Source organism: Eptatretus burgeri, chromosome 12 (assembly GCF_056783735.1).
Source record: "Eptatretus burgeri isolate ZD-2024b chromosome 12, Ebu_testis_v1, whole genome shotgun sequence".
Lineage (NCBI taxonomy): Eukaryota > Metazoa > Chordata > Myxini > Myxiniformes > Myxinidae > Eptatretus > Eptatretus burgeri.
This window is the reverse complement of record NC_140972.1, coordinates 90811570-90831372: the sequence shown is the minus strand read 5'-3', so window position 1 is coordinate 90831372 and position 19803 is coordinate 90811570. Positions and strand designations below refer to the sequence as shown.

At 42.4% G+C, this 19803-nt stretch overlaps 1 protein-coding gene across 1 annotated transcript in view; it reads right to left on the bottom strand.

The window, feature by feature from the left end:
* The window catches only part of ETF1 (eukaryotic translation termination factor 1), a 75449-nt gene that overhangs the window by 37360 nt on the left and 18286 nt on the right, over positions 1–19803 (bottom strand). The window contains exons 4-6 of the mRNA XM_085848856.1: positions 18707–18845; positions 7524–7714; positions 7066–7195 (exon numbers count right to left, since the gene is read on the bottom strand). Coding sequence (XP_085704982.1) covers positions 7066–7195; positions 7524–7714; positions 18707–18845 — 460 coding nt within the window. The remainder of the gene's footprint in view (positions 1–7065; positions 7196–7523; positions 7715–18706; positions 18846–19803) is intronic.

Below are 19803 nucleotides of genomic sequence, written 5' to 3'. Positions count from 1 at the left end.
AGGGGTTTTGCAATCGCTTCTGTTTGTCCGTGTGTCTGTGCCATAATGTTTTTACCGTTTGAGCTTTTGTCATGAAATGTTCAAAAAACTTTTATGATGAGAACATGGAGAAAACAATTAATAATTTGGTCAAAATGTCAAAGGGCAAAGTCACCACTTTTGGCGACCACTTATTTCAAACTTTTTATTCCCATTTCTCAATGGTGAATAACCACTTCAGAAATTGAAGAAACTCTCATATCCAGATCCGCATCTTCACCAAATTCTAAATTTGAATCAATTCATCCTGGTCACACACCCAAATATGTCCACCAAATTTCATTCGAATCCATCCTCAACTTTTTGAGATATCCTGAACAAACAGCAAAACATATTCAAAAATAAAATAAATTTACTCATCGAGCGACACTTGGAAAAACAGAACAAAGTAGAACGGCAATTGGTTGGGCGCATACCTCCGCCAGGTTGAACAGTTTACGTTTTGTATCCCATTGATAGGCCACATCTGGATTTGGACATGAACCAAAATCGAATCGGCTTGTTCTTGTCACCGAACCAACTCATCCATCGAGTTTTGTCATAACTCGTCCACAACTTAAGACACGATACGTGATATGTATATATGTATATATGTATGTATGTATGTATGTATATATGTATGTATGTATGTATGTATGTATATATGTATATATGTATATATGTATATATGTATGTATGTATGTATGTATGTATGTATGTATGTATGTATGTATGTATATATGTATGTATATGTATATATACATATATATACATATATATATACATACATACATATATACATATATATATATATACATATATATATATATATATATGTATGTATGTATGTATGTATGTATGTATGTATGTATGTATGTATGTATGTATGTATGTATGTATGTATGTATGTATGTATGTATGTATGTATGTATGTATGTATGTGTATGTATGTATGTATATGTATGTATATATATGTATGTATGTATGTATGTATGTATGTATGTATGTATGTATGTATATATATATATATATATATATATATATATATATATATATATATATATATATATATATATATATATATATATATATATATATATATATATATATATATATATATATATATATATATATATATATATATATATATATATATATATATATATATATATATATATATATATATATATATATATATATATATATATATATATATATATATATATATATATATGAGCCTGGTGTTGGCGCAGTGGTTATGGCAGCGGCTTGGGATCCAAGAGGTCCTGAGTTCAAGCCCCGTTGGGCCACTGAATTAATACACCAGGGGGTTGACTCAGCCTGTCATCCTTCCAAGGTCGACGAAATGAGTACCAGTATACTGGGCCGGTGTATACCCCCGGTTAAAATAGGTGTACCATATCCCTGTGTCGTAAGAGGCGACCAGGGTTGCGTCAGGAAGGGCATCCGGCATAAAACATGTGCCAAATCACTATGCGGATCATACGGATGATCCGCTGTGGCGACCCCTTACGGGAGCAGCCGAAAGAAGAAGAAGAAGATATATATATATATAATGTATAGCTTTTGGCCCCATCTTAATTTTAGATATTAGGTCTATGTTGACCTTTTGACCTCAAAAATAATCTGTGGTTGAATTCAGTGAGCTGATATGAAAATCCTGTTGAAATTTCAAATAAAATCAAAAGAAAATTGAGGATTTTAGAAATATGCCCGATGTTGACCTTGCAAAACTGTCGCTTGACCATTGCAGGGACGATGCCTACAATCTGCAAGTTTCAGCACGATCGGCTGAGCGGCTTGGGCTGTCGGCAAGTGGACACACAGACAAACAAATGGAACAGATCAATACACTTGGCAAAAAAATTTTTTGCCAAATAACAGAGACAGACAGTGGTGAAAACAACCTAATTCCACCTTCCGTGACAAAGGCGACAAACCTTCAATATGAGGATATGGAGAAAACTAATAACAAATAAAAAATAAAAAATAAATTGTCAACTTTGAGTTTTGTTTTTGTCAAGTTTCTCTATATTCATTCCAGTTCTTGCTTTTTCTTCTCTTTCATCTCTTTTCCTCTCTAAGTCTCCCTTCGTTGTCTATCTCAGAGTAAGTGAATTATTTCAGAAAGTTTTCTGGAAGGCTCACTCGGATGGACCTGGATGGGTTTGAGGGTAGAGGAGTAGCGGCTGAAACACGAATCCTATTCAAGTTCCTCCTGATGATTCCATCTTTGCGCATTGCTTATCCGGGTTCCTTCTTGGTCTTCCGTTCGACTTTGAGTACAAATCGGATGTGGATGGGATTTGCATTTTCAGAGGATTTTTTTGTTGCATCAAAGTAATTTTTAAAAGAAAAAGAAAAAAGGAAACCACTAAATATAATAAATTTTCATAAAAAGCTTAAATACTTAAAAATAGTGATGCTGTCGATAGCCAGTGCAAATTGGACGAGCATTTAGTTCTGAATTTCACCCGCCGGTTGCATCATCACTGAGCTGGGGCTGTGCCACGGATGCAGTGCCCCTGCACATGCAGGCAGGAAATTGAAATTGGTTCAGGGTGCACGCGATAGCTTAGCCCTTCATGAAGTACACCGTGGGGTTCTTAATGTCCAACAGCTAATGTAGACTGATCGGATAACTAGTTTCATGCCCATCCGAGGGATGGCACAAACATTGCTGAATCAACCTGCTTGCAAAACAACATGATGACAGTTACAAGCTGAGCTGACATTCAAACCTGACCAGCAATGCAGTTAAAGACTACATCATCCCACATCCTTCCATCCATTGGTACCATACTCTGTGCAGAGCATCAGTGCTGCCGAAGCAGTCTCCTGGGCTATTGGGCACAATTCTGAAGGGTCGCCACTCCGACGCAGGATACTCGAAAGGCTCAATCATCCCAGCAAGCTGGTACTCATTTTGCCGACCTCGAAAGGATGACAGGCTGAGTCAACCCCACCTGGTATTAATTCAACAGCCGAGTGGGATTTGAACTCAGGACCTGAGGATCACAAGCCCACCACCCTAACCCCATCAAGCCAACACCAGGTAGCGAAAAAGCATCTTATCAAAAATATGCTTTGTTTCTTTATGACCAGCCCACATATATGTGTTGGCGACAAATAATTCCGCATATGTACTAATCAGTGGAATCAACAAAGGGAAATATATATATATATATATATATATATATATATATATATATATATATATATATATATATATATATATATATATATATATATATATATATATATATATATATATATATATTGGTTTCTAATACAAATTGAAACATATATGGTTCGCATAAACTATGTATTATATGATGTCTCTGTGTTTGTTTATATTCATATTGTATGACAGACAAAATATTTCTGATCGGTTGGAAGTACACTTGTACAATGTGAATTCTACTTTTGATGTACACTTGTGCAGTGTTAATTATTTAAGCATGTAGCAATATTGACTGCGTCTGTGCATAGGTGCATAGGTGAAGTGAGAGCACAGCGGGGCACTGTTGAAAAGCAGCAGGGCACGAGCCAACTGGGACAGGAGGGAGAGATCAGGTGACAGGGCAATGTGCCCTACCATTCCACCCTCAGGGGTAACCCAAATGCCACAAGGATTCTATTTATTTCAAAGCAAAGCATCCAATGAAATTGGCCGGTAAGAAGGGATGTTCACCATGGGTATTCTTGGCTGATTGAAGGCTCGTATTCACAAGAGCAACAGCAAAGATCTCCACAAGGGAAATTTGTTAATTACGAATCACACAAACCAGAAATAAATTAAACAACTAGAATGGCGCTCGGAAGAGCACTTACCTCCGTCAGACTGATTAGTTTACGCTTTGTACCCCTTTGATATGCCGGATCTGGATTCGGACCTGAACTAAAACTGAATCGGCTTGTTCTTGTCACCAAACCAACTCATCCACCAAGATTTGTCATAATCCATCCACAACCTTTTGAGATATTGTGCGGTATATAGTTTTTTTCTTCCTCGGGGAAGAAATGTGTACCTCCCTACCCGTTTCTTCCTACCCAACCTGCACACCAAGTTTCATCCAAATCCGTCCACAACTTTTTGAACTATCATGCTGCTATATGTCGTTTTTGGCCCAATTTCAATGATGAAAAATCACTTTAAAAATTAAAAAAGAATCTTGGATTCAGATCCGGATTCGGATCTTCACCAAAATCAAATCATTTTGTCGGTGTCATATACCCAAGCTCTCCAACAAATTTCGTATGATTCCGTCCACAACTTTTTGAGATATTTTGTTCAGAGACAGACAGACAGACAGACAGACGTGAAAACGTAACCTCCATCTACCTTCGGTAGCAGAGGTAATTAGTTACTCGTATTTGTTGTTCGCGACAGCCTGATAAACTTTCAGGAACGTGTATTAATTATTTCAATATTTTACTAACTTAAAGTTTTCAACTGAAAAAGTACAGGCTGTTATGGAAAAGAAACATCATTCAACAAGAAGGTATATACAGAATTGTGCTACTACATGGAAAACACATCCTGGTTGCCATGGCAACCACTTTAGATGACGAACGTATGTCACGACACACCATTTCCACAGTCTGTACCTATGTACCAAATATGAAATGTGAAAGTTGAAAACTTTGGGAGTTAGAGTGCAGACAGGAACAGATGGAAAACGGCAACCACTTTAGATGACGAACGTATGTCGCGACACACCGTCTCCACAATCTGTACACCTATGTACCAAATATGAAACGTGAAAGTTGAAAACTTTGGGAGTCAGAGTGCGGACAGGAATGGACGGACGGACGGAATCAAATAATACGCCCCGATATATATATATATATATATATATATATATATATATATATATATATATATATATATATATATATATATAAATATAAATATAAATATATATATATATATATAAATATATATAATATACCGGGCGTATAAAAATGACATCAATGTTGGAGGCTGGATTCCAGCGAGAAACCTTCTCACTAAGGGGAGTCTGGCATAAACCATTTAAAGTTATGATTGATGGCCTGTTACCTCCACCACCAAATATGGATGGAGATTATGTTTTGACTCCTGTATATTTGTTTGTCTTGTTCGTGAGCAGGATATCTCAAAAAGTTAAGACAGATTCGGTGTGTGACGAGGACGGATCAATTAGATATTTGTGACTATCCGAATACGAGAATTGTTTTGGAAGCGATTTTTCACTATTGAGATGCATGGCTAAAAACTATATTGAGCACGGTAACTCAAAACTTTGACGGATTCAGCCGAAAAACTTTGCGGACGAGTTGGTCAGGTGACAAGAACAAGCAGATTTGACTTTGGTTCAGGTCCGGATCCAGATCCGGCCTGGTCGAGGTATGCGCTCTTCCGAATGCCATTCTTGTTCTCAACTGTCATTTTAGTTGACAGTTTCATATTTTGTCGTATTGGTGTTGGTAAATATCATCATCACAACCTCATCTAACAGTCTTCCAAAAACAAACATAACATGACATTTTCTAAAGGAAATAATGAAGAGTCTGGCAATCAAGTGGTTTTTGCCAAAGTTCAGATATCAGAGGAAAATGAAGGTTGACTACATTATTGTGCAGAACGACGTTTACCACTCTAAACATCAACTTCCTTGAAATTATAACAGTGCGAGATGTGAATAATGATTTCACACACAGAGGAGACCGTTAACTACAAGTAAATGCCACAAACAATTTGAAGTTTGAAGCTTAAGATATAAACTCTCGGGTGTTGTCAGAGCACAAGCTTGCCAATATAATAGTGACCCCACGCACGTAAAACGAAAAGCGTGGTTAAGCAATCGCTTCACTTCTGTCCGTCTGTCTGTTCACAAACGTCGGTTAATGATCGATTGACAGCTTATTCAAATTTACTATGTTATGAACACGAATCGGAACGTGAACCTGCCGTTGAATGGGATTTGGGCTCCGAATTTGTCCCGACCACACTTGCGCAGGAAAAAGTCAGATAATTTTTTTTTTTTTTTTTACTGTGTTTGCCTGTCTGTCAAACAAACAAAATTGAAAATTATTCCAAACAGGAAGCTTACTGTTTACAAGGACATCATGAAGGACACAAACAAACAACAGGCATGAATAACTCGTGCAAAGTGTTAGATAGGAAGGTGTCATCGAAAATGTGTCAACGGCGGTAAATGCTGGAATTGAACTTTTTTCATACAACCTTTATGTTATTAAATTGAATGATATACTTGAACATTGCAGAACACAAATCTCCTTCCTATCACTTCCAAAACCCTTACATTTATTTAGCAGTACATGGACGTGTTAAATCGAGTGGTGATTCAATAGTGTACAAGTGTGATGTGCAAGACTGCTTTCATAGCGCGAAACTTTTGGAATTCTTTTTTTTAACAATCGTTAAAATTCTAATCAATCGAGGAGCGTGGGGAAGAATGATGGGTGGGAGAGGACGCGCAGGGTGGACGGGTGGACAAGATAGATACAGAAGCACACTCCCAGGAAGGAAAAACTGGAAGTTTGGAGAGAGGTAGGCTTGGGGAGGGTTTATGGGTGTATAAGAGATCACAGTTTCGGATTGGGGATGATCTGAATTGGTGGTGAACAGCCGTTTTGAAGAGCTGAGAGGAAGAGAATGTGCAAATTGTTTCCACAGGTTGGGGGAGGGAGAGGGGTGGGGGGCAGGGAAGAGGAACCAATGAGTTCCAATGAACCAATGAGAATAAAATAGGTGAGCAGTGATCCTAGATTTTGAAACCGTGCATATAGTGCCTACCAAAACATACTGTTCGTAGTTTAACACGTTTAACATGTGATTGATGATATTTGGCTGTTTGGGTGTGGAGCTGGCTTTACTACCATTGCAGCAAACTGGTATAAATCATTAGGATTCAAATTTGAAAACGTCTTGTTCATCAGGAATGCGCGTGTGAATGTAGCACCCACACAGCGAAGCATTTCTCATCAATGGCCTCACAACGTGAAGCTTCAACCCACCGATCAATTTCTTTTCTTGGATAAACTTGACACTTGTGAGGACCTCCTGGGAGAGCTCGATGGCTTGGTTGAAGCCGTTCTCGCCGCCATACGATATGTCCACAATTTTGAGCACTTTGGTTTGCAGCCTCTGGAAAAAAAAATCATCCCAAAAGGATTACTTGTGAAGCTGTTTATGGTTCCTGCATGAAAAAGACAGCCAACTGCCATCCTATTACAGTACTGTTCTGTATATCTTTATGAAAATCAGATTTAAACTGTTGGAATTGCTTCTTTTTTGGGGGGGGACAACAAGTTGCGTTGCCCTTTCAAGGATGCGAATGATCCTTTCATATATTCCTTTGAGATTCTAATGTTTGCATGCTTGCTCTGCAGAGGGGGCAACTGCACTAATGAGTGTCATTCAATATCACACAAATCAAAAGTCAAAGATAATGGAGACAAACACAATAACAAACCGGATCAAACATGTCTGACTGGCTGAGCTCGGTCTTGAAATCAGCCGAGCCAGCAAGGATGAGTCCCACCACGCTCGGCTTATCATTGCTTATGAACAACTGCACAGCGGTCTCGGCCACCTTACGCACGTAATTGTGCCGTTTTTCCATCCGCAGCCGAGCAAAACGCAGCGCAGACTGCCCACCTCTACCTGCAAGTTACAAAAGCAACAGCAGATCAGATTCAACGTGCCTCATGAGGGAGACTTCGTGAGCCGGACACTCATTTACAAAACGCAGAACAAAGAATGCACATTAAAAATCTTTGAAGAAATCTGTCCTTTGTGGTGTTAACCAATCAACGTAATCGAGCGTTTCCCGCTTCACGCATATGTGCTTTAAAGCAGAATGGTAGCAAGTGATGCATTGCATCATTATGATTCGTTTCCTCATCAATTTTTGTTGGAACACAAAATAATTATGATATTTTGGGGGAGGGTTAAAGAAAGAGTATCGAGATGTACAGATGATTGACTGCGCGGAACAGCAGCAACGAATGAACTACTTTTGAACAAATATGAACTCGCAATCAAAGTTGCAAAATGGTAAAATGAACAATGCAAGTTAACAATATATATATATATATATATATATATATATATATATATATATATATATATATATATATATATATATATATATATATATATATATATATTTAAGCAAAAAGGGAAATCACCTTTAGGAAGATAAAACAGGCATTTTTAACCTTTACAGGAACGAGGCTCATCGAAGAGCAAAGTAGAACTGACGATGGGACAAACATCGAGGGAATCAACAAACAGGAAAGGAGGCGAGGGAGGAAACAAACTAGCAATTTAAAATAGTTGAGTTGGGGAAAGGTCAGAAGTGGGGATGACAAGAGATGGCGGTGTACTGCTTGCAGGAGGTCCTGGAGGGAATAGAGAGATAGAAGAGAGCCTCGGCAAGGTGGTTTCACAGACAGAAGACGTGAGGAATCAGAGATGAGGTGTGCAATCAACCTGGATGTTGTAAGTTTAACCCGGGGGGGGAGGAAGAGGGGAGATACTGCAAGAACGTGTGCACATCATTCTTTGCTGAAAACTAGTGAAAAATTGTGGTGATAAACGAATGATAAATAATTGGTTGCATCTCATCGATCTGTGCACAATCACATTGACAAGGAAAATGGTGAAGGACTGGGAAATTCCAACTTCTTTGCCATCCCGTCGGATCCAGGTCATAGGATTTGCTCTTCAAGTGGTGGATGAAAGCTGCATTTTAGCGACTGCCTCTCCACATAGGTACATCAGTGGTGAGGATATTGAACAGGAGAGCTGGAGTTGTGGAGTAAACCGATGAAGGAGACGCAACAGTTTAAGGCGTACATTGAGGCACGAGGAATGTCCAGAACAAATGAGATGATGGATCAGTCAAGAAAGGGCATCGGTGATTTCAGGCAAAACAAACGTGCTTTGATGGACAAGCAATCCGTCAGATTGGACAAATGTATTCAAACATCCCATGTAGTCCGTGGGCTTGTGTAACATTTTCTGGATTTGTCATTTTTTGGGGTAGATTCGTGGCAAACTTCATTGGTTTAGAAAAAAAAGGTGCCAGTTTTTCCATTAACATTTAGGGCCTCCATTTTGAATTTCAAAGTGGCCACCGCCGAAAATCTTTTAAAAATAATATTGCAAATTAACCATAACTATTCATTCAAATGTCATACAATATTTATTTTATTTTATCTAAACTCATATAAAGGGGACAAAGATTCATTAGAAGCAAACTAAGTGCACTAGAAATACTCTAAATATTGGAAAAAATTCAAGATGGCCACCTGATTTCAGGGGTTTTCTATGTGAAATGCCATTACTTTTGAACCAATAGACATAAGATGTTTTTGGTGTCTAATCATATTTTGGCACAGGAGGATTCCAATAATAACAACATATTTATGATTGGAACACTCTTTTTGCCAATCCTCCAAAACATTTAACAGAAATAATATAGAGCATAAAAAAATAAAATGACCGTTTTTACAGCCATTTTTCCCTGCTGTGCAGGGGTTAGGCTTTTTCTTGAGGCAATGTTTTATGGCCGGATGCCCTTCCTGACGCCAACCCTGGTCGCCTCTTACGACACACAGGGATATGGTATACCTATTCTCACCGGGGCATACACCGGGACCAGTACACTGGTACTCACTTCGCCGACCTCAGATGGATGACAGGCTGAGTCAACCCCCTGGTGTTAATTCAGCAGCCAATGGGGCTTGAACTCAGGACCCTGGGATCCCAAGCCGCCACCCTAACCACTAAGCCAACACCAGGCTTCCATAGAGCATGTAATTCAATATAAATTTATTTGGGTGGTTATACAATTAGAAGATGGATAAGTTTTTTTTCAAAGGTATCAAAATGCTACATGTATGAATCAGGAGTGTCAATGTTACTGATTAAACATTTATAATTGTCATTGCTTCAATCATCTTCTAGATCTTCGCCAATCCTTGGTGGTGTTATGTTCGTACAGCTGTCGCCTTCCTCACCACATTTGCAAAGTTCGGGACAGACCACATTGTTTCCTCTGCATGAGCACCTTCTTGAACACTTTGATTTCTCACAGTTACACCTGACGAACTGCAGCACTAAGACTGGAGCTGGTGAAACCTGAGAAAGAACAATCAGTAGCTTTTTGTCTTGGTTTTGCCACCCAAAGGTCAAAGGGTCAAGAAAAGTTGGATTCAATACCGTATCCTGGCGCCAGATATTACACTGGACATGGGCACGGCGCAAATGTCCAATCCATGCTCCCTGAGTTGGTGGCAGTTTGTCAACTCCTTGTTCATCTGTGAATTGCTTGAACAAAAACCATCTCAGCATCTTTGCTTGCCCAAAGTAGACTCCAACTGGAGAGAAAAGAGAGCAAAGAATCTGGGTGGGTTCCGGTTTTGAGCGGCAAGAGGTCTCCTTCGGGGCTCCCTGCTGACATTCTCAAAGTTAAGTTCCGGTTGTTATTTGTCCCGTTTTAACTGTTTAATTTTCTCACCTACATGTTAATGTGTGTTCCTAGTTCGGTTTTGTTTCAAAAATCGTGCTATTTTGTGAGTATTTTTGTCGACGTTCTTACTTGGTGTTTGAGGCCTAGTCCTAGGTTTGAGGCCTACCGGTTCCACTCGGTGTTCGATCGTTTTTTTGTTTGTTTGTTTGTTTTTCTCCCCATTACCTTCAATTTCTATCCTCCCCATTACCTTCAATTTTCATCCTCCCCACTTTCCAAACATCCCCCATTCTCCCAACTAATCTCTTTCTTATCTCAAAAAAAAAAATAAAATAAAAAAAAAATAAAAAAAAAAACCCAACAATAACAACAACACGCTCACCTTCTCCCGATTCTGCTACTTCTTCTTCCTCTTAACTTCCTCCTCGTCTTCCTCGATTTCTTTTTTTTTTACACTTCCATGACCTAATCTGTTGAACTCTCTCATACATTAATATTAACAACAAAAACGATCTTATAATGCTTCATCTTCCTCTCTCACACATGTGGTACTCTTTACTGTTTCACAATGCACTTCTCTTCTGCTATTTTAACAGACTGCTCTCATTTCGACCTCTCCTTCATTCCTTGCCTAAAAAATCCAACTATTACAGCGCTTCTTCTCTCCATGCTCTGAATTCGCCTTCATTGCATCCATCAAGAATTGTGTTAAATCGCATCTCTGACCTAAAACTTTTAAAAACCACAGTTTGCCATGGATGCTCGCTTTCCATCAACCATTCTTTTTCCAACTTCAGTGCCAACTCACCCCCTCACCCCTCACTCTCACTCTCAAAGCAACCATCCCACTCTTCTCCCTCCAAGCCTCCCTCTCCCCACCTCTTTCAAAAATTCCCCCCTCAACTTTCTCCCACCTTTCATCCCCCTCACTCTTCCTTCTCTAAGTTGCCCCCCTCTCATCCACCAACCTGCCTCCCTCCACTGCCCTCTCACCTCCATCTCTTCACTCCACCTCCTCAAATCCTCAACTGCCATCTTCCTTGTCTCTTGTCCCCCCCTCTCTCCCAGCACCACAGAGCCTTTTCTCCTCCTCATTCGGCCCCCTCCCCTCGCTATTCTGCAATACCCCACACTCCTTCAGCAACCCTCCTTACCTCCCCCCCTCGTCCCTCCTCCTACCCTCCCCCGCCCCCTCCACCTCCTGCACCCAAAGCCTCCTCCCCTACCTCTTCATTAAATGTGTGGACCTCAAATATCCCGGGCCTTCGCTCAAACCTTTCAGATCTTTCCATGCAGGTTGCCACTGACAAACCAGACATTATCTGCCTAACAGAAACTTTCCTCTCCCAAGACGTGTCTGACTCCCAAGTATCTCTCCCTGGTTACTCCCTCTTACGGTATGACAGACCTGAGCCTCGTCCTGGTGGAGGTGTTGCTCTCTTCATCAAAGACTCTATTCCTCACTCTCCCTGCACTGCTCTCACTCCCCCACACCCCCAGGAATACCTCTGGCTTCGGCTTCCCCTCCACTCCCACCTCATGTTTATATGTGTACTGTACCGTCCACCGAACAGTGATGACTCCATCTACACCTCACTCTCCGAAAACATGGACCATCTTCTATCTTCTCATCCAAACTCTCTCTTCCTCTTGTGTGGCGACTTCAATTGTCATCACGCCAGTTGGCTAGGTGTGGGTACCTCTCTCACCTGCCATGGGACGTCAGCAAAAGCTTTCTGTGACTCATTGGGACTGACTCAATCGGTCAACTTCCCGACCCGGATCTCAACCAATGGTACTCCATCTCTTCTGGATCTGATTTTTGACAAATTTCCCTGACAATATCTGCTGCTCTTCCTTCGCTCCAATTGGTTCTTCTGACCACGTCCTTGTTAAAGTGGACATCTCTCTGGCTGTCATCAGAGAACCACCTCACCGCCGTCGAGTCTGGCATTTCACTCAAGCCGACTGGCAGGGTCTCCGAGCAGCCATCAAACTTACAGACTGGTCTCCTATCACTACTTTCTCAAACATCAACTCATCCTGGGAATTCTTTCAAAGAAACTTGCTCTCCCTCATGCACAGATTTATCCCCTCTCGTGTTCAGTTGTCTTACCCTTCCTCCCGCCCTTGGTTTACTGAAGCTTGTGGCGAGGCAGTTGTCCTGAAACAACTTGCCTTTGCCTCATGGAAAGCAAACCCAACTGAGTACAATCTCAGTTCTTTCCACAAAGCTCGGAACAAGTGTGTATCTACCCTCAGGAGAGCCAGAAAACAACATCTTTCTCATCTCAAGTCTGAACTCTCAAACCTCTCTCCCTCCTCAAAATCCTGGTGGCGTTTAATCAAATCTGTTTCTGGTGTTTGTTTCCCCTCCATCCCTCCCTTACCTCAAATGGTCGCACTGCTGATACCACACGTGAAAAAGCTGAATGTCTAAACTCGGTGTTTGCAGCTAAATCTTGTGTCCAAAACCCATCACTATCTCTACCCACTTTACCCAGTCGCACCCAACTGTCCCTGGACTCTGTATCCTTTTCTCCTGACAAGGTGGAGAGCTTGCTTTCAAACCTCGAGTCAGATTCTGCAACCGGTCCAGACGGCATCAGCCCACGTGTCCTCAAAGCCTGCTCTTCTGCTCTTGCTCACCCTCTCTTTGTTCTATTCACCCTCTCTCATTTTCCCAAGGTCATCTGCCATCTGCTTGGAAATCTGCTAACATCACTGCCCTGCATAAAAAAGGTGCAAAAACAGATCCCTGTAACTACAGACCAATCAGCCTTCTCCCAATCATCAGCAAGGTTATGGAATCCATCATTGCTTCAGACATGAAATCCTTCCTCTTCTCCAATGGCTTGATTTCCAATCATCAATTTGGTTTCAGACCAGGTCACTCTACCCTGGATATGCTGCTACTGCTCTCCCATCAATGGATGGAGGTCCTCAATGCCAGACAGGAAATCCGAGCCGTATCCCTGGACATATCACGTGCTTTTGACACAGTCTGGCACCCTGCCCTACTCACCAAACTCTCTTCCCATGGTATTCAAGGCCATCTCCACTCATGGCTCGCAGACTTCCTCTCCTGTCGCAGTCAACGTGTGGCCCTAAATGGAGTTCTTTCATCCCCTCTTCCTGTGCAGGCTGGAGTTCCTCAAGGTAGCGTTCTGGGCCCTGTTCTTTTTCTGGTTTTCATCAATGATCTCTCGGACTCTCTGGAAAATCCTCTATTTCTCTTTGCCGATGACTCCACCCTCTGCCGTGCCATCTGTCATCCCTCAGACCGGCAAGCAGCAGCTTCTTCGCTCACTGCAGATCTGGATAAAATCACAAACTGGTCCAACACGTGGAACATGTCTTTCAATCCACACAAATCTCACACTCTCACTATGTCTCTTCGAAAGGACCGTTTACAAAACCCCCCATCCACTTTCTCAACAATCCTCTGGAAGAAGTCTTTTCTTTCAAGCTTCTGGGTCTCACTATCTGCCATGACCTTTCCTGGGAAAGTCACATTTCCAACCTTGCCTCAAAAGCCAGTCGCCGACTGGGAATCCTCCGTCGTGCAAAGTCCTTCCTCGGCCCTCTTGAGCTCCTGACTACTTACAAAGCTTTTGTCCGTAGCCTGATGGAGTACTGCTCTCCCCCTCTGGGCTGGTGCTCCTGCCTCCCACCTTTCTCGACTTCACGCTGTCGAAACCAGGGCTTTTAAGATCATTGGCATCTCCCGCAATGAAGCTGAGTCTTTGGGCCTCTCACTCAATCACCGCAGGTTGGTCGGTGGTCTTTCTGTCTTCTACCGACTCCTCTCCAGCCTTGCCCCCCTGCTCTCTCTGCGATTTGTCCCAACCACATTTCCACAGGGCGCTCAAGGTCCGCCAACAACCCCCTTCTGGTAAAACTACCAAAATCACGAATCACTGCTCATCTTCACTCTTTCATTCCTCTTTTTTTCCCGCCTTTGGAATAAACTTCCTCACTCTATTCTTTCCCATTCTTCCCTCCAGGCTTTCAAAACAGCTGTTCACCACCACCTCTTATCTTCCCCCCATCCAAATCCTCGATCTTTTCTACCCCGATAATCCACCCATGCCCACTTCCTTCAATTCTCCTGCTTTCCTTCCTGAAAGTCCCTGTAATGTCCATCTTCTCCTCGCCATGTTCCCCGTCCCATCCCCATCCCTCTCCCTTCCACAGTTCACCTGTGTCTGTTCCCCAATGTTTTGTCCCTTCCACTCCCACCCCTCTTGTCTCATGCCTCCTTGCTGTGAGTTGTGTGTTAGCTCTCATACGAGCCTCGACCAAGGTATACAAAAAAAAAAAAAAAAAAAAAAAAAAAAAAAAAAAGAAGAAACTCTTCACAACCACGAAGAACCTCTTCAAATGGCTCATCCCCTTGGCCAAGGTCAGCTAGTGCTCTCAGAATGGTGGGGCTTGCCTTCAGGAAAGTTGTAAAGCACCCCTTCTTTCCCTTCCCTTGGATATGTCCTGTCGTATCACAGCCTGCACCGGAAATCAGCTGTATTTGATTTTGGTGTCAGACATTTGCCTCTTTGTTTTGCATGCTTGCACTATGGAATGTGAAAGTGCGCCATGTGTTGCTGAGCTCTTTGGCACGTGTGCCTTTTGTTGCAGCTTGAGTTCCTTGGAATGTCCACCTCATCATAGCAACTAGTTCTGCAGGTACACACTGTTCTTCACAATTTGTCAATGAGCCATTAAAGGTCCATGGGTTAGATTCGGGGGCTTGCAAGATAAATTGCCCGATAAGTTTTGAGCAATGAAAGATGGTCTTCATGTCTCGGCTGATAGCTAAAACAACACGTTTCTCCACAACAGTATCTATTGCTGACCGAACAGTTTCCTTAGAATGAATGACTGCAGGTTTTCTTCCTTTTGCTTCAGTAATTGTGAAGTTTGATATTTGTTGTTCAATTTTGGTGAGTAGCACTGCACGTGTAATCTGTGGGTTTGGAATGCCATGATTGTACATCATTTGGTTGTATCCTGTTGCTACTTCACTCAAAGTAAGGATGCTTCCTTGATCTATAGATTCCTGCAATTCGGCACTGAACTCGATCTCTGCAGAAATAAATTCCACTGTATTGTTACGTCTGAGGGGGGGGGGGGTATGCATTCAAAGGGTAATTAGGATGTTTAATTAGGTATGCCATGCTGTTCGAGTGTACCAGGATCTCGATGTAATAAGAAGCAATTCAGTGGTGATAAGTTGTCTAGTAAATGTCCATTTCTTCAAGGGGGAAATGATAATTGTCACGTAATTAGATAGGGAGACGGGTTAGGGTAAGTGTGTCTGCGTAAACCCCTTTTAGTATTCCCTGGAGGCTTGCCGTGACGCAACAGGACAGTGCTGCGGATGGCTCCGCCCCGTGATCACGATTGGCGGAAGGCGACGGCGGAGGGCCAATAAAACGGCTCGATTGGGAGTGACGAGGACTGGAAGATAAAAAGGTTCTGTTTGGGGAAAAGGGGAGAAGAAGATCGATAAGGAAAAACATTGTTTTTGGTGGAGGCTGTTGTGCTCGTAGCGTGCTCGGTTGTTGCGCTGGTTCGTTCCTGGATTCATCGTGTCTCGTGGCCTTGCTGTGCCTCGTGCCTCACCTCGGTTGGCTCTGGGGTTCTGCTGGCTCGGAGTACGGGGTCGAACGGCGGGCGGACCTGCCTCCCTCTCCTGCTCGCAACTTGGCGCCAGAACTGGCTCCCTGGCGGCTGTGAGCGGTCTTGGGCCAAGACCAGGAGGTCGACAGCACCACGGTGTCTCCTGCCCCTGACGAGCGTAACGCCAGCTCGTCCAACGCCAATCCAGGGACTGTTGCGTCTACACCACGGGCCAGCCTGACCACCAGGACCAGCTACGTTGTGTGTGTGTGTGTGTGTGTGTGTGTGTGTGTGTGTGTGTGTGTGTGTGTGTGTGTGTGTGTGTGTGTGTGTGTGTGTGTGTGTGTGTGTGTGTGTGTGTGTGTGTGTGTGTGTGTGTGTGTGTGTGTGTGTGTGTGTGTGTGTGTGTGTACCTGGTGCCTTAGAGGGTTTGAGATTTGTATATCCATTGGAATTGTTTTCCCCACGCCCGAACCCACACCACCATCCCGTCGAATCGCCCCGGATCCCTCCTCTTGCCGAGTGTTATTATTTCTGGTTTGAGAAATAAACATTATTAACTCAGTGAAAAGCGACTCGTGCCACCTTCCTCGTCCCGTTTGCGGTAGAGCGATTAAAACCGCCATCTTTGGATTATAAAAAATAAACCGCCTCCATCGTTTCGGCTCATTCTACGTTGGCGGGACTGTTCAAGTCCCGTGGACGTCACAGTATTTTCTGCCTGATGTTCTCTGTTGCTGACTCTTTCTTTGGCTTGTATGTACTTGCGCCTGTTAATGGTATGGCAATTCTTGTGATATTTAATGTCCCTTGAAAGAAAGTCACCATCAGTTATGATGTTTGCCAGGTTTACTTTCCATTGTTCATTCCCGCTAACATCAACTATGTTTTGGATTGACACTCCAATATCGACACTTCGACAAGTAATAAGGCGTTCTGTCTTACCACCACAAATCTTCTCGTTTTGACAGAAGAAAGTGTTCCTTTTGGAAGGGAGGGTAATGAGATCTTGTTAGTGTGCTGGTAGATGCAGGAGTTGCTTGCATTGGGACGTTAGAAGTTTGTGATGCGGGAGGGTGACCACCGACTTTGCTGTATGACAATACACTTGATTCTTGAGATAAAACTGCTTTGTCATATCTAGCTTTGTCTCTCTCAATGTGTTGCTTGTGTGTTGCTTTACCATGACATGATTTGTGCCACACTGCATGTTGGTTGTTCAGTTCTTTTCCAGATTATGCCACTCAGTTGTTGATGCAAACGAACATACTCAGGGTTTTGATATTGAGCCCTCTTGCTTATACAGTCCAACAATGATTGGTATGATTCCAGTTCTGGTAGTTGCAGATGCTCCAGTTGATGAACACCTTTAATGTCAGTGAACTTGTCTTCTTGACACAACAAGCAGATTCGAAAGTCAATGGAAGGTTCAGTTGCACGCTTCTTACATGATGGTTCTCCACAGGACGCCATGGTTAATCTGGAATCATAACCATAAGTGAAATTAACAAGTTGCCATAAATTTCAATGACTTAAGTATTTTATAGGATGGGATGTCCACTGTGCATTTTTGGTCTTCTGAAATAAAGCAGCAAGTTATTTGGTTCACAGTGGATATGCATCATATTGCAAGCAGAAAATATTCGTCAGATACCAGTAATAAGTGTCACATTTATACCAATATTTCTTGACATTAACATCAAACCTGTTGATATCCATGCAAACAGAGTTCAGATGAACAGTTGTCTCAACTGGTAATGCATTTGGTACCCAAACTCTATTTGCACACACTTTGAATCATATGTTCAAAATAACGTTAAATACCGAAAAATCATACATATAGGGTAAAAACGGCAGCCATTTTGAAATTCAAAACGGAGGCCCGAAAGGCTAATAGAAAAACTGGCACCTTTTTTTTCTGAATCAGTGAAGTTTATAGATGTGTTTAAACACGGGTGCCAAGAATCTACCCAAAATTTTGCTTTTTTTACATAAGCCCACAGACTAATGGAAGACATGTTATCTAAATATCAAAAACAACTCGAAATATTTTGCTTAATAGCAAGCAGCTGTGTGAAACATTTATTAATCAAATTAAACCTCTGTTCAACAATTACGAGTTGCATCAATAAGGAATTTTATATCAATGTCCTAATTCCACCATCAATGTCTGCCACAGGTGATAAGAGGGGCCTCATCAATTTCTGGGCCAGTCCTGTGAGCTGGATTTCCAGTTTCACACAGTAGAATATTTTCTTCCACGTTGGTCTGTTGCACACAATTCTATACTTTAAAGTTATTGCATTTAATTTGCGAGGTGGTGATGGTGGTGATGGTGGTGGTGTTCCCATAACATGCTTGATATATGCCACTTAGAAGATATACTGTATAAGGTCACGTCAGGAAGGTAACAAAGTGCACTTCGCTGGAGAGATGATTGAACCTTCACCTCACCACCATCACTTTCATTTCCAAATAAAACAGTTTGCTCTGAGACCTTACAAGTTATAGTGCGTGTTGGGGGTGGGGTGGGGGGGGGGGAGAAAAGAACTGCTGACCATGCTTCTTGGGCAAATCGACGGTGAACTTGTGGAGCACCTCTCGTGTGTTCCCCTGGAGCGTGCCGAACAGCGCTCCACTACCGTCCATGACGATAAAACCAAACTTGCTGTCATCCGAGAGCAGCGCCGTAAGGGCCTGAAAAATGTGTCCCATGAACAAGCAGCGTTTAGTGAGCCAGTTAATGCCGGGTGTCAGAATAATAATCACCGTGACACGTGTTTAAAAAGAATGAACCAGGAAATAGCAGATTTAAGGGTAATGTATAACAAACAGCAGGAAACTCTGTACACAAAGTAGCCAGAACTACACTGACCTGCCTTCTCTGAAGTGGAGAAATTTCTATTTTGTTACATTTATTTAAGACTCAACAGGAGCTGAGAAATATTGTTGTGGTTTTTGGCTTCGAGAGGGTAAAAGAATGAATCTTTAGTGTAGCAATAGTTATTTCATAGTATTTGTTCAGTTAAGTGTATTGTATTGCATGTAAATCGATGTGTTGGATAGCAGGTGTCCATGTTATTTTTACCTCTCACACTCTACTCTTAAAGCATTTACACATGGACCTCCGCACAGAAACGCCTTTGTGCCCTCTCTCTCGAATAAAACAGTTTAAATAAAACAGTTTGAACTGTTCCAGGGTGCATCCTGTCGGGGATGCATGCCAGGTGGGCAATCAATCATCGTTAGTCCCTGACAGAGCACCAAAACCCCCATATCCAACAAACCACACCATGGCCAATCCCAAGATGCCACCAGAAGTCGAGGCTCTGACACGCCAATCGGGTGAGAGGGGAGATCCCCTCCTCCCCCTGACTCTGACTCCTCCCATGGAAGCGGTGGAGGGTAAAGACTACGTAAATGTGGCGCACACGAGAGGATCGGGGCTGGATTGCTTGCTTGGGTTGTTTCTTTGAGAACTCGGCTCAGGAACTTTGAGGAATGGAGAGAATCGGGTCTAGAGAATTTGGTCATCTTCGGAGTCATCAGCGCCTTGCCCACATAAGTTCCTCGGTGCCCCCAACTTAATAGCCCGGGGTCCACGCTATGTTAATGGTCTTTCCTATGGTGCGCTGTGTGACACGGCGGCTCGGAG